The 16,554-nt window shown below is 35.4% G+C and overlaps 1 protein-coding gene across 5 annotated transcripts in view; it reads left to right on the forward strand.

Moving 5' to 3' along the window:
- Positions 1 to 16,554, forward strand: part of SC1 (voltage-dependent cation channel SC1) — a 170,874-nt gene that overhangs the window by 124,089 nt on the left and 30,231 nt on the right. For all 5 annotated transcript variants that reach the window (XM_089735311.1, XM_089735310.1, XM_089735312.1 and 2 more), the window contains exons 4-8: positions 4,300 to 4,520; positions 7,189 to 7,381; positions 8,197 to 8,416; positions 12,150 to 12,284; positions 12,932 to 13,149. In XM_089735311.1, coding sequence (XP_089591437.1) covers positions 4,300 to 4,520; positions 7,189 to 7,381; positions 8,197 to 8,416; positions 12,150 to 12,284; positions 12,932 to 13,149 — 987 coding nt within the window. The remainder of the gene's footprint in view (positions 1 to 4,299; positions 4,521 to 7,188; positions 7,382 to 8,196; positions 8,417 to 12,149; positions 12,285 to 12,931; positions 13,150 to 16,554) is intronic.

A 16,554-nucleotide genomic window follows, 5' to 3' on the forward strand; every position in this document is an offset into this window, starting at 1 on the left:
CTCCCCGAATCCTGATCATGCAGGAGCCAGTCACCGTCGACGCCCTAGACATGTCCTTACGGATCCATCAGATCCAATAACCTTTGCATTAGATGCCTTCAGCTCTAATACTAGGGGCAGGCTTAGGGACCCCGGTAACCGTACTCGTCGAACTCGACAAAGAGGTCGACGTGCAACCTAACCCATGCATCAGCCCGCTGAATTTCTCGCCGGATCTTCTCAGCGGGTCGCGATTCCGATCCGGTTGTAGATTCATTCGCGAAACAATTGCTCTTGAGTTGTTAGGTCTCCTTCGGAGGCGCTCGGGCAGTTGTTAGCAAATCCCACCCCTCTTGGCTGAGCCTTTGCTCGCCCACCTGTCCTGGTGAAACTGGAAAGGCATTCGGGCCACCAGTAAACTTACAATCATAAAAAAAAAAAAAAAATACTCTAAAACTGAGACTTAGAACTTGTATCTCAGGGTAATTGCGTGTAATAAACACCCAAAACTGACAACAACCTAAAAATCAGCAATTTATCAATTCTACACTATATATTTGTTGAATTGCATATTAAAGCATAGTTCAAAACAGTTACTTCATCAGGAACATCTATTGAGTAATAATAATACCATTATGTAATAATCATTGTATATTCATTTATCTATGATAAAATAGCAAATAATTACACTTTACACCTTTGTACCTACCGTATGTAACCTACATAAGGTTGATTTTTCATTAAAAAAAACGTATCGTATGTGTCTCGGTTTGTTTTGGTTAATCTGTACAACGGCTTAAACGATCATAACAAGATTTTCATTAACCAATAAAAACTTCGCTAGGAAATAAATTAGTAGGTCATATTATCCTAGAACTATAAAGGCGGCTTGCATATGATATTTTTAACTGGAAATTAAACTAATAATCGGTAATAATAATTACTTCATTTAAAAAAATTATAAAATGTCGAAGTTCAAGAAGATGTTTATTTAGAACGCATATCTTTGCGGCAAGAATAGGTTAGTACGGTGGCAACGTGTTTAATGCTAATAAACTCACTGAGCCTTATTGTCCCCATTTTATTCCCTATTTATTCTAGTAATCTCAAGGGGTTATACTAGATTCGCCGGACGAGTAGCTGAGCTCACGGGGCTCTAACCTGGCGAATTTGCTAACACTATCCCTAGCAAGAGCAGTGCTTCGCAGAATCTACCACTGGATCGGAAACGCGACCCACTAAGAAAATCCGGTGAGAAACTTAGTAGGCTGAAACCCCGATTTAAAAACCTTATGCATTAACATACAATAACAATGAATCAATAGCTAGGTGGCACTTAAGACCGCTCGGTCGCAAGGCGCCTGAGTAAGCTAATAAAAACCCTTTAGAACTCTCATATCCCGTTCAACAATACATCGTAAAACTTTGAGGGGCGTACTTATTACATTTATACTAGGAAAAGCTATACTATAAAAGAGACGCTCTTGGTGAATTTTTTATAGCGCACATCCTAGTAAATAGCAAGTTTACATTTTATACGTGGTGCATCTTTAATTCTGTTATTACCATAGAATACACCCAGACAATTACATATAAATGAAAATAAAAATAGAATATTTATGACAGATTTTAATTAAATCCAAACGATAATCCGATCACTAATTCTATGACAGTGTATGTGTATATACATACATAAGTGGGTGGTCAATAGAAGCCAGTCATCCAGGTCACAAGGTATTTTCGTTGCGTGTTGAATTCTGTATAGTAAATCCAGTAACATACGCGTAATTATACAATATAATTGAGACTTGAATTACATTATATACATAGTTGACATATATAGTATGTTATACGATTGAGATTTGAATGAATCCTAGTTGAGAATACATGTTTCATTGTCAGGGTGATGCCAGCAATCACGTTAATACATTCAATGTTTATTTAGCTTCAAGGTACAGTCTCGTCGTGGCCATTAAGACTAGTAAAAAAACACGTAAAACTACTATTTTAAATGGGTGAACGCTAAACACGCACTTATATTCTGCTTAGTTTTCAATACTTAACTGAAAATTGCTTTTTTTTATTTTATTCTTTGTATAGATAATAATATACTTTTTCTATATAAAATACATAATATACTTTTTTTAAGAAAAACGTTAGCTAAAATAACATTTGTTGTTTGTGTTATTGAAATTTCATAGAAATAATCTTCATTAGTTTGATAGTCAGTCTTCAAGAATTTTTATATACTTTTGACACAAAATAATTAAAATACCTAAATTTCTATTGAAATTCGCAAACTTAATTTATAAATGTTTTGATTGTTTTCATTAAAATAATATGGTTTATAATTCTTATAAAATATTACACTTATGTTTCGACTAATTCTAAAATTATAACTAAGATCATGATGCTTTTATTACAATTTTACACGTATAATGAATGAGCAGTGTATGTCGATAATCACAGTTCGTATTCTGCTCCTCAACAAATAATGTATTTAAAACAAAAAATTGATTTCCTATTTCACTCAACACAAATTTATTTCAGTTTCTTATTCAAATTCGCCTTTTGTCCAAGCTTAACATAATTAGACTGTCAAAAATTAATGAGGATTTCTGAGAAGGTACAGTCGCGCCAAAAAGGAGCCCCACACCTTGTATAGTCGTGCTCGCAATGTAATGACTACATTGCATGTCGGCATACACACGTACGTCTACCGCAATATGGCGCAGGACGAATTGAATATAGAATCCTACTAATAATATTATAAATGTGAAAGTTTGTAAGAATGTATGGATGTATGTTTTTTACTGCTAGAGGTCCCGGTTGAGAGTTGTAAGTTTGTACACTATTATGATTGTATTTTATACTTTTATAATCACAAATTTCGCCAAGGCTACTCTATAAAAAAATATTAATAAAGACAAACAATATTTAATCTATTCTCAATTTGAGCACAGACGTCAAGAACAAAAGTTTGACAATAAATAGTATGCATGCGTGTGTGCGTCAAATACATGGTATGTAGTGTGTGTAATGTTTTCTTTATTGATTTAATGTATCATTTATGCATTATTTTAAATAAATATTAGCATTGTGCACTTCTTCTCTATATTATCTATAAGTGTGGAAAATTTCATACTCCTCCGTCCGCGCAATTTTCGTAAAAAGGGATACAAAGTTTTTGCTTCACGTATTAATATATATATTTCACGCAAAAACTACTGTATCGATTTTGATGAAACTTTACAATAATATAACTCACACATCAGAATAACACATAGGCTATAATTTACAAAGATGTAGTGTGAATTACCCAAAATATAACGATAACTGTCTAGGAGGTAGGAAAAAAATCTGACATTTGCGTGCCATTCTGGCGTGCGCTGAAAAACCGATGGAGTTAGTTGAATATAATTTATTATGGAAATGTTTATCTTAAATAGTTCTATAAAAAGGCTCGCAGCAGCATATATCTCTCTTTTATGTGTAAGCCATTATCGCCAAAACAGTGAATGATAAATGCAATAAATATTGATAATTTATTTCTAACGCATATTTTTGGTAGTTACAAATTGATCCTAATATGAAAATAAATACTTTTGTTGCATCTCGTATTTAAAGTAGACAAATTTTATCTCTTACACTACATCATTTAGACAAGTAGTTGAATAGGACTTTAAGTAAAATAGTGCGCGATATCATGAAAGATGAAGAGAGAAAATTCAATAAGATCAATAATAAATTACAGTTCCCAAAGCGAAGCGAGGGCGGGTCGCTGGTTTGGATCAAATAAAAAAGACAAAATTTTATGTTTGAGTTTTTAAGCGCGTTCGATTATTACTATTGATTGATTATTTTTGATTTTTAAGAATTATCACATGGATATGTCACATGAATCCACATGGATTATATTTATCTATAGTATACATCATAATATCGTAATAAACTATAGATAATCCGCTGGATGCAAGTAGCCCAGGACCGATCTCTATGACGGGGCTTGGGAGGACCTATATAATAAAAATATGTTATTTTTTGTACGTTATTACAAAGTTAAGTCGTACGTCGTACACTGTGTGCATTACTAATATAAATCTTACGTTACGGACGTTTTTCCCGGTTAGGGTACCCCTCTGCATCGCCCCATAAGGAGCTTCATTCCAAAAAAAAATAGTATTCAAAACATAGTGTTTATTACTATTATAATCAATAAACACAACATTATTTGTTTTATTTAGTAACAAAATTCTACAAATTTTTACTGAAGATACTGAAAAATATAAAGTACAATTTCCTGTTTTAATTTGTTCTCAGATACATATTCCTGGCGATCTACACGGCGGAGATGATAATCAAATGCATAGCCAAGGGCTTTATTCTGAACAAGTACACTTACCTTAGAAACCCGTGGAACTGGCTGGATTTCGTCGTGATCACATCAGGGTACGCCACAATCGGTATGGAAGTGGGAAATTTGGCCGGCCTTAGGACCTTCAGAGTGTTGAGAGCACTAAAGACTGTCTCTATTATGCCAGGTAAGAATATAGAAACTTACTTTTTTATTTTATTGCTTAGATGGGTGGACGAGCTCACAGCCTACCTGGTGTTAAGTGATTACTGCATCCCATAGACATGTACAACGTAAATGCGCCACCTAACTTGAGATATAAGTTCTGAGGACTCAAGTATAGTTACAACGACTGCCCTACCCTTCAAACCGAAACGCATTAATGCTTCACGGCAGAAATAGGCGGGGTGGTGGTACCCGTGCGGACTCACAAGACGTCCTACCACCAGTAAATTACCACCAGTCTTACTTTTCGTATATACATATTTATAACCGCAATTTATAACAGCAAATACCGAATACCATTATTCGGTATTTGCTTAAAATATTAATAAAATTATACGCTTTTTATTGGTTCGATTTCAGTATAATTTTGTGTTACGAATGTATTGAAATCTTTTGATTTTACTGAAAAATATCTGTTAAGCCAAATATATCTGATGACAATAAAACATGGTACTCTGAATCTGGTCGGATGATTAACTTGGATGTATGGATCACAAAGCCCCTACATGACTACTAAACTCAGCGAGATTTAGTTTACTTAATATCTCTTAACATTTACGAATCGTGTTCTTGTTTGAACTAATATTTTTCAGTACAAAACGTATACTCTGAACAAAAGCATATTTAAACATTTATGTATCAACATCGCGTTAAATATTTACTGTTTGTATATAACACATTAGATCATTTATCTTTTATCTCTATATATAAAAATGAATTGCTGTTCGTTAGTCTCACTAAAACTCGAGAACGGCTAGATCGATTTGGCTAATTTTGGTCTTGAATTATTTTTGGAAGTCCAGAGAATGCTTAAAAGTTAGATAAATATGAAAATTCTCGGAATTAAATGAATATAACAATTTTGTTTATCCTTTGATGTGTCCCCCGTCGGACGGATTCCTTTTGTTTGTTTTAAGTTTATTTTATACAAAAGTTTAGGTTTTTTATTTATCGATGGAGGCACTATGAAGCCTGCCGGGTCAGCTAGTAAAATAATAAAAATCTTCGCACTTATTTTATACTTTTAATAAAGAAAAATACTAAATCTAATATTATGCATCAAGATGATTTCGTTTCAGCAAACGCCCGGACAAATTCTTTCGGCAAATCTCGCCTTTAGCCTCGCTCAGAATTGGATTACGAACGGATCGTCGCAAAAACATAATATCCTACTGAAATCTCTAAGGAGCAGGAGATAAAATTGAAACACCGCGCCATTTAAATACGGACCTAGTTACAAAGAAGTTTCAGTAGTTGTCTCCTTGTCACTTAATTATAAAGGCTAACGTGTTAATTGCAGTTTTCGTTGGGAGACCCAAATTTCCACATTTACATTTTAATTAAAGGAGCAATTGGAATTTAGTTGACAGAAATTAATTCGGTTGATGTTAAATTCAGGCTACGTACCGTGCACCTTTAAAAAAAAATGTTTACCCATTTTTTTTTACATTTTGTGGCTTAATTTGAACCACATATTTCAGTACAATTCTATTTAATGAGTCCTTTAACGTTGGTTAAATTATTGATATGTGTTTACAGAATGTGTCTTCATATAGCCATCTTGTAACATCTTCCATTATTGCCTAACTCTAGCAAATGTCTTGTCTTCCCTTCGCATATTTACCGCTTATTTAATTAATTTTAATAAATAGTCATTACTAGCTTGTCATTTTTTATCGTTTTAGATCCGTAGACGGATTTCCGGTTCGACTGGTGTTAAGTATTTACCGGAAACCATAGAGGTCACAACACAAATGCCCCCCGTCTCAAGACACGAGGTCGGAATTCTCATTCTATTGTAAAACGGCTGTTCCACGCTTCAAACTATGCATTGCGTATGACTGATTTAGGACAGAATTAGAAACTTAGCATGGTGAAACCTACCCGTGTGCGCATACAATAAGCCCTACCACAAATACCCTGGTAAAATAATCAAATAACATTTCTGAATATCTGATGAATCACTTGGTCGTCTTTTGTGACACTCACGAAAAAAGATGGGGAAAGAGTTACTCAGGGTGACACCATACATCAAAATCAATCAGTCTTTGAACACGTCTCAAGTACAAGTTTCTTGGAAAAAAATCATACCTATCTCCGAGCTTTGAATACTGGCACTGTCGCATCGCTTGGTAAGATCATGCCGCGTATCTCAGCCTTTAAGTCACGATGACTACTTTCTCACTTGAATTAGACAAGAACAATAATAGCAATAATACCAAAAAAAAGGGTGGTGTCGTGGGACACCGGATAGGAACGAAGTTCCTTATTATAAAAATATTAATTTAAAGTTTTAGTCGAGGTATAAAGAAAATAAAACTGGAGGCTTCGCAACAACCCACGTTAATTCGGTAACGTGCGAACTTATTGTGGTACACTTCATTCACGGTTGTTTGTATAAGAGTTAGTGTATTGCGCAAACGAACGCTCTGAGATCGTAGTGAATGAATGATAAAAAATATGTTATTTTTTGTACGTTATTACAAAGTTAAGTCATACACTGTGTGCATTACTAATAAAAATCTTACGTTACGGACGTTTTTTCACGGTTAGGGTACCCCTCCGCATCGTCCCATATGGAACTTCGTTCCAAAACATTTGAAGCTCTGAATTGCATTTTACATTGACAGGATTGAAAACCATCATCAACGCGCTTCTGCATTCGTTCAAGCAGCTAGCAGAGGTAATGACCCTGACAATATTCTGCCTCATGGTGTTCGCCTTGTTCGCGCTCCAGGTCTACATGGGCGAACTTAGGAACAAATGCGTCAAGAACTTGGTTATGCAGCCGGGAGAGAACTTTACTGATGAAATCTGGTCGGCGTAAGTAGTAACTTTTTATTTTATTGCTTAGATGGGTGGACGAGCTTACAGCCCACCTGGTGTTAAGTGGTTACTGGAGCCCATAGACATCCACAACGTAAATGCGCCACCCACCTTGAGATATAAGTTCTAAGGTCTCAAGTAAGTTACAACGGCTGCCCCACCCTTCAAACCGAAACGCGTTATTGCTTCACGGCATAAATAGAGAGGGTGGTGGTACCCACCCGCGCGGACTCACAAGAGGTCCTACCACCAGTAATTACGCAAATTATAATTTTGCAGGTTTCATTTTTATTACACGATGTTATTCCTTCACCGTAGAAATCAATCGTGAACATTTGTTGAGTACGTATTTCATTAGAAAAATTGGTACCCGCCTGAGATTCGAACACCGGTGCATCGCTCAACACGAATGCACCGGACGGCTTATCTGTTAGGCCACGACGACTTAACTGCATATTACAGTGGCTATATCATTAAAGAAATAATGAAGTTGTTAAAAATTAAAGATGTAATGGATATACAACTCGAACTATTTGCTAATGTTTTCGGTCTAATATGTCGAACGTAATCCATAGATTTTAGCATCATCAATGGTGTGTTATTCAAGTTTATAAGTTAAGAGGATTCTTAAGATAAACATGATAAACATGAAAAATACAAAATATAGAAATTGTTATAAATCATATATGGTCATCAACTAGGATTTAAAGTAAAGAAATGTGGACTGCTTGTAGGGTGTGAGTTGGCATGTCTAGACTATTTCTGTCACCAAGCAGTCATGATCGTTTTCACAATGTGGTCATTTCGCGCAGGTGGATCAAAGAACCTACAAACTGGATGGTAGATGAAGAACTAGTTCCAATTATTTGCGGGAACTTGACAGGGGCCAGGCATTGCCCGTTACATTACACCTGCCTTTGCGTGGGCCCAAATCCCAACCATGGGTACACCAATTTCGACAATTTCCTCTGGTCAATGTTGACCACCTTCCAGTTGATCACGCTTGACTACTGGGAGAATGTTTATAATATGGTGAGTGAAGATATACATTTTTTAAGAATATATTACGTTTTCGACTACTACTACCACAAATACATAGATGGCTTTGGACACTAAAGCCGTCAAAAAAAAGATTTTTAAAATAAATTTACTGATTTTTTGCATGTTTTTCCGATTGCTTTACACAGTCTACGCTTATTTGACGCGTGTTCAAAATTGTCTATTGTGACGTTGAAATTGAACTAAATGAAAAGACACGTAGCAACCTGGGTTTCTAAATTAATTTTTGTTTCTTTTTAAACTGGGCCAGTCGTTTGTTACAAGCTCAAGAGTTTTGTAATCGATTCTACTTACACGATGAAGGGACCAGATCTTTTAACGTATCAAACTTATAGCAATCAGCAAACAATTTTCATTAATATGCAAAATTATAATATCTTAGACTTTGTAGACGTAATTAAAACTACATTTACCGCTTAATTTTGCGATAGTTAACTTCATTTGATTTATTTCCAACGCTTCGAATACTGCACAGTTTTGTGGAGTACAGGCGCGCTCGCGGTCACAATTATAGTAGTTTTATTTTTACACGAATAAAACTTTGGTGTTTTAAATTTATTGCGTCGAAAGAAAATACATGTGGTCGTTTGTCTAATCTAACAAGATGTTTGACGACTTCCACCATTACTTTAAATTCATCATAATTTAGCTTAGTGTCTAGTCATACTTCGAATTTTACGAAATCAATATGCAATACCAGACAGGTTTAATTTTTAATTCAATAGAGACCATTATCTATGTAGCCTATATTATTTAAAATTCAACGTTTCTTTATCACATCTCTAAATCTTGTCGTACAAAAACAAATACCAGATCATCTATATCCCAAATATGCTTATTATAACCTCATCAAGATGATTGACGTCACTTTTCATTTCTTTTCATTTACTCTTTTAATACTTTCCACATCTGTTCCATTAATTATGAAATCGCATTTCGCTTCAAATGTAGACGCACAAGAATTAATTAAGCGCCCGTTTTGAACCCTACCTTATGAACATGTCCAACTCAACCGAAACTTCATTTTGGTGAAACCCTTTGTAGTAAAATTCCCCAAGACCTCAACCGTAAGGTATTTTAGACGGTTAACTTATTCCATAATACACTTTGCATATTATATGTGTTTAAGATGTAGTACGGTACGTCAACTATCAATGAATTTGAATCTCTGAACATTTTTATGTCTGAATATACATATATTTGTTTATAGCATAGATTTAATAGGTACTAGCTGCCACTGGTGTTGTGATCGATTCATTAAAACCGTTTACGGTATAGGGAAATAAAATTATGATGATTGTAACAGCGTAAAAGTAATTTTAATTATTCAATTGAATATCCATTGCTGCCTTCACGATTTTTAGGCCAGTTTCTGTTCAGCAAATATATTAAATAATATTTTTTCTCTTACCTACGCCGAAAGTTCGGTTTTCCTCCCGCTGTACAGGGAAGAAAGTCTAACTTTTCCTCCCTGGGTACTGACAAGTGCGCATGCGCGTTAGTGTCTACGTCTGCTCTCACGCACCTAAAATTCTCCTCTATTGTTGTGCTCGGGTAATTTGCAATATTGTGTTTAGTGTAAAAGTGACACAAACAAAAGGCAATCCAATTTAATAGTGAAGTATTAAATAAAGATGAGTTCATCAGACAGTTCTTATTCAATTACTAGTATTTTATTTAAAAATTAAAAACAACAGTTAAATTGATTTTTTTATGAGTACGGGGGGCTCCCCCCGTTCCCCCAGCCAGGGCGTCGCCCCTGGACCCCAGCTCGGTACTCCACGAACTTTTGGCCTGGTGGGAGAAAAAATAGTATGTGCACCGCGGGAGAAAAGTTGGACATCTCATCCCGCGTGTTTGCCATTTTACACGCGGTACACAATGTACTATTTTATTAAATAGATATCGTTATATTGTACGGGTGTTTTTGTATTGCTTCTCTCCTACACTTCAAACCGAAATGAATGATAATATCTACCCGTAAGACATAAAAATTACTCTATCTAACAATTAAAAAAATACTAAATGCTCGTGCTATGCCTACTGTATTGCAAGAAATCTTATATTTCGGTACAAAGGCGTAATCGCCTTTATTCTATTGTCAATGGGGCATTATCTAAAAGCGGCAGGCGATATTTACGCAAGTGTGTTCCTCTGCAAATGCCCAGCGAGACTTTTTTCTACAAATGAAATCTTCTGAAATATTCTATCCCTTTCTCTCGCAACCTATAGAAGTACTCGAATGTCTCTGATTAGTATTGTTTGTTGATATCATCGAATTTCAAATCACAACGGTATTATAGAAGTTTTCAATTCAAAAAAAACTTACTACCTGAACATTTTCGCGCACAGAGCCTTTCATTAAATGCCTAAGGCTATTACCCGCAAGCGTGAGATGTAAAACAGTTGGCAGTGTAGCGCCAACCTAAATAAACAGACCGCAACCCTGTTATCTTGAGAAATGCAATCCCCACAAAATGTTTGTTTAATGATTTAATTCTATTAGGTTTCGGACAGAGTTGATGTTACCAACGGCAGGATTTTAAGGTTTTCGTCGTCATTTTGTTTGTTAAATAAATGTTTACTAAAATTTTAATATATTAGTTTTAGATTAGATTATACAGACTTGTTTTCGCCTAGTGGTCGATGTAGCTTGGACGACGGATATTCTTGTGATTTTTTGTTTTATTTATTTTCATTTTATTCATTATTAAAGTAAAACCAAAAAAGAATTATTATATCAGTATTATATCACATTAATTTTCATTGATTATTAACGTAAAACCAAAAGAATATATTTTATCAATTAATTTAAAACTACTTTTCACGTTCCCACCAAAGATTGCAATGAAACAGTTTACACGGTAAATATGTATTTCGTCTTCAATAACGGTGCCCGGTCAGCCAATTCATAGTATTCACTGTCTTTACTTTACATTTGTATTTACGAAGTCTGCCTTTAGCAGATAACGTCCAAGAAGTTCTCACGTAATTGACTTAGCAAACGACAGCGTACAATTTGTTCAGAATCAATATACTCGGTCTCCGTAAGGTCGGAATAGGCTCTCTCTCCCCGAGCAACTTCGAAGAGTCTATTAGTGATTTAGCGGCCGGACATTTGGAAAGATCTGCTACTACAATCTGTGCCTTTACGATTGATTTCGGCGTGTCTTCTGTTAGAAACATTACAGTGCGTTTTGAGAAATACGTTCTTTATCGAAGCTGTTTTTTTTTTATTGCTTAAAAGATTAGACGATCCACAGCCTACCTGGTGTAGATGGAGCCCATAGACATCTACAACGTAAATGCGCCACCCACCTTGAGATATAAATTCTAAGGCCTCAATATAATGAAATAAACCAAGTGCTTAGGTGTTCCTCGTTTTTTTATTGTTTATTTATTTACACTTTATTCTTGTGTTCACTTACTTAGACACACATATATTTATTAGCTATTGTGTACGATGGAAAGCTACAAGGGGGAAAATGGTGATTTGCCATGAATTTATAACAGTTATTGTTACGTGAATAATTTACGGGGTAGACCTGCCTTCCGCCTAAGAAAGAGTTAGTGAAGGGTATTCGCGGATACAGTCACGGTCTAATAACTGCAGTGATCTCTTCCCATCTGCTTAGCAGCCAGTTTGTCTCTCTCTAATGATGATAATAAAAAAAAATTGTAATTAAAACGCTTCGTTTATTTTCAGGTACTGTCTTCGTGTGGTCCAATGTCCGTATCATTTTTCACGGTGGTGGTTTTTTTTGGCTCGTTCTACCTCATCAACCTGATGCTGGCCGTAGTCGCACTGAGCTATGAAGAGGAATCACAGATCACCCAAGAAGTACGTACGTTAATACAACAATAACATTACGGTGATCCGTTTCTAGAAGTATAGATTAGTTTGTGGATTAATTTTAATTCTATGCTAAAGCTGGTAGACGAACGAGTATCACAATGGCGCCACCCATCTTGAGGTTGAGGTTTCAATTGTATTGTAATAACGGCTGCTCCAAATTTCAAACCATCACACTACGAGATCGAAATTAGGCGGGGTTTGGTTGGATGAATGTGAAGTTAACCGCATTAAACCGTATTTATTTTACTATCGGGTATTATTATACTATTTTAAGACATTATTCTGAATAAACCTTATTCGAAATCATTCACGTCGTATTCAAACCGGGCGTTCCACATTAGAATACCTGGATAAAAATGAAAAACCTTTAATTTAGCTTTTAGAGTCATTAAGTCCCTGCAATTTGTTCTCCTTTGCTTTATTCTCTAATCGTATAATTTAGAAGTAAATTAACAGTACGTAATTAAAGCATATAGATTGATTCTTTAACTTTTCGTAAATGGTAACAAACGAAAGCAAATACATAGTTGACTGAAGACTTCTCTTATTCCAAAATTTAAGAAGAATAATATTACAATACGTACGTAACTAGAATTGGATAATTCATTTGAACTTACAACATTTTCAAACAGGAGAGAAAGAAAGATCTGAACGAGCACAGAGATGATTCTACATTCAGCTTTGATCCCTCATCGCTGGCTGTGAGGACCCTCGCTAAGGACTCGAAGAAACGAATCGACGCTAGGAAAGGACTATTATTGGCCTCTTACTCACGTAAAAGAACAAGAAGACGCAAAAGAGGCAGGAGTGCTATACATCATGCTGCTGCGGTTGCCGCCGTGGCTGAACGGTAAGAATCGATCAATACATTTAATTTTTATCAGGATATATCGGAATCGATTGGAAAAGCGAAGACAGTTCATTATTATTTTTTTACCTAATCTGTTAGCCTTAAAAGGCTATTTCAGCGTAACCGTAGCTAGTAGGTGAGCTCACGGAGCTCAAGCCGGAGTGATGCTAACACTGACCCTAGCAAGAGCAGTGCTTCACGGAATCTACCACCGGATCGGAAACGCGACCCACTGAGGTTATCCGGCAAGAAACTCAGTGGACTGTGTCTATGGGTTAATTCGCTCGTCGAGCACTTCGTCGCAAGCGATGGGTTCAACCAGGACGGTGACCGGTGCTTATGGTACCGAAAAGCACCGTTAATGGATCGGGAGGATCCGTAATGACGTGTTTTGGGCGACGTCGTCGTCGTACTCATTAAGCTGGGGTATAAACATGGTACATACCACGCAATGTAACTCACTTCGTGCCTTTTCGTTACATTTCATGTTCTCTATAAATTACCAAAATAAACGTTATGATTACGTTCACGCTTAATTTTTGATAACAGTTTCATCACTGCGGCTTTGGAAATTGTCCGTTTAGAGTCTTGTATATGTAAGTAAAACAGTATTCGACGATACTTTAAGGAAATTGCGGAAAACAAAATCAGCTGCAATGTAATGTGTGGCTTTTGACTGCCGTGTAAGTCACCAGAGCTCTACGCGGCGCACTGGACTGATGCTTTGCTTTCTTTTGTTTTTAATGTATGTTTTAGTCTTTTGGGTCTCTTGGAAATAGATTAATTCTCAGTACGTGCGGATCCGACTTTCTCAGTGTCTATTAGGTACTCCGGCGCCTTAGTAACAGAAATCTACATAATTACTTCAGTGCGCTACGTAGAGTATCGGTAACCTACATGACAGTAAAAAGGGTTAATGTTTTGAAGTGAAACTTTTTTAGAATCGTTGTGATTTCAAACTCGATGAAACGAAAAAATAAGTCCATAGAGACGCAAACACATAAATGTATAGGATTCAGCCGGCGAGAGAATGAGATAGAACACATTAGACGTTCTCGGTCTCCTCTTTGTGCGACTCTTCGTAGCATCCCCACTATCGTCTAATCGTCTACTAAACATTGTCCTTAATATGTATTCTTAATATTACTTACTTAATATTACTTATTGTAAAAATGGATATTTAAAAAAAATCTAATATTAAAAAAAAAAGACATGCCCGCTGAGTTTCTTGCCAATTCTTGTCAGGAAGGACGGAGGCTAGTTCTTGTGAATTGGCGGTAGTTCTTTTGACGTTCAACAAGTATGTACTTTCATTTATGTTGAATAAATTTTTTTTGATTTGATTTGATTTGATTTGATTTGATTCTCCTGTGTAGTGAGATAGTCAGTATATCCATATCTTATTTATAAGTTTCACTTCTACCGTGTGTGACTTGCACAGACACACACCCTTTTTTTTTAATATTCAAATACATCGTAGTCTTTAAAAGTACTCACAATTCATGTTGCTAATTTAAATTTTCACTGTTAGCGCCATGAGTCTGATTTGGGCTGAAGAAATTCCTACTCTAAATAGCAAGGTTATGGATAATCTATATATTAATACGTGAAGCAAAAACTTTGTATCCCTTTTTACGAAAATTGGGCGGACGGAGGAGTATGAAATTTTCCACACTTATAGAGAATATAGAGAAGAAGTGCACAATGCTAATATATTTTTTAAACAATGCATAATAGATACATCAAATCAATAAAGAAAACATTACACACACTACATACCATGTATTTGACGCACACACGCATGCATACTATTTATTGTCAAACTTTTGTTCTTGACGTCTGTGGTCAAATTGAGAATAGATTAAATATTGTTTGTCTTTATTTGTAATCTTTTATAGTGTAGCCTTGGCGAAATTTGTGATTATAGAAGTATAAAATACAATCATAATAGTGTACAAACTTATTATACAATTCCAATTAATTATAGTCGAATTTCGACTACTGCGGGACCTACTTATTGTTTTGTAAAGTAAAAGCGAAACAAACAAAGAGAAAGCGCTTTAAATTACAAAAAAAAACGATTTTTCACTCAATCCGTAGTAGACTAATGTCTATTCGCTGTTGTTAATTGCGACCCGTTTTCGAGAATTATTTATGTATAATTTCCTGAATAAACATTAAACAAATTAAATCTCTCCCTTCAGAGAGGGCTTTCGAAAATTTCATAGAGAATTTAGTGTTTGCATTTAACTATGTCATTTCATTACGTATTTTTAAACGTTCCAAAATACTATGTTCTCTTTATTATGCGCTTCGAAAATTTCTTAAACGCGTCAAAGAATAGCATAATGCTTAATATTATGTTACAAAAAATAGTTTAGAAATAATATTCGCGAAGGAACTATGCATTTTTTTTATTTATCATCTATAGATATAAATAAAATTAGAGTGTCTGTTTGTAATATTGAAATAGCCTCTTTTCACTACATCCATATGAATATATATACGGTACATACACCAAAATATCATTTTTTCCAATTTTTGTCAGTCTGTCAGTCTGTTCCGGCTAATCTCTGGAACTGGATTTTGACGAGACTTTCACTGATAGGTAGCTGATGATATAAGGAGTAACTTAGGCTAGTTTTTTTAGAGTCTTCCCACAGCGTCACCCGCGGTACGACAATAGCCACTAACATCGCGGAACTCAGCTATTCAATAATAAAATTTAATGTTTCCGAAGCGAAGCGAGGGCGGGTTGCTAGTTTTAAATAAAAAAAATGTGAAGTGGAAAAGCCGTTACGAAAAATTGAATTTACGAAAAATGTAAAAAAAATGTATTTAGATCATATCTCCGTAACATCAGTTATGAAACAATTTTCGTACAGTTGCAGAAGCGCTATCGATAAACGAGATTTATCCCGCGCCAGCTACAGCCATATCTGATGTAGTTAAAGCATTGTCATTCAATCAATGGAAGCTCGGGATTTTTTCCAGCTATTATTCATCGCTGAATGCGAAGCTACGTTCTAAAGCGTATGAATATCGGACGAAATTGATTTCTTTTATTTTCTGTGCACTTTTATATTATCCAAATGATGGTTTTAGCAATTTAAATGTGATTTATCTTTAATGTGGATCATCCAAATCAATCGTAAAGTTTGTACGTATTTTTAATTCGTGGTAAACGATAATAACTGGAAGATGGTCAAGTAAGAACAACTATTTTGCCTGTATCAGGCAATCAAAGCAATCAAAAGCTCTCGTTTTTATTGTTATTTGCTTAGATGGGTGGACGAGCTCACAGCCAACCTGGCGTTAAGTGGTTACTGGAGCCCATAGACATCTACAACGTAAATGCGTCACCCACCTTGAAATATAAGTTCTAAGATCTCAGTATAGTTACAA

Source organism: Bombyx mandarina, chromosome 19 (genome assembly GCF_030267445.1).
Source record: "Bombyx mandarina strain Sakado chromosome 19, ASM3026744v2".
NCBI lineage: Eukaryota > Metazoa > Arthropoda > Insecta > Lepidoptera > Bombycidae > Bombyx > Bombyx mandarina.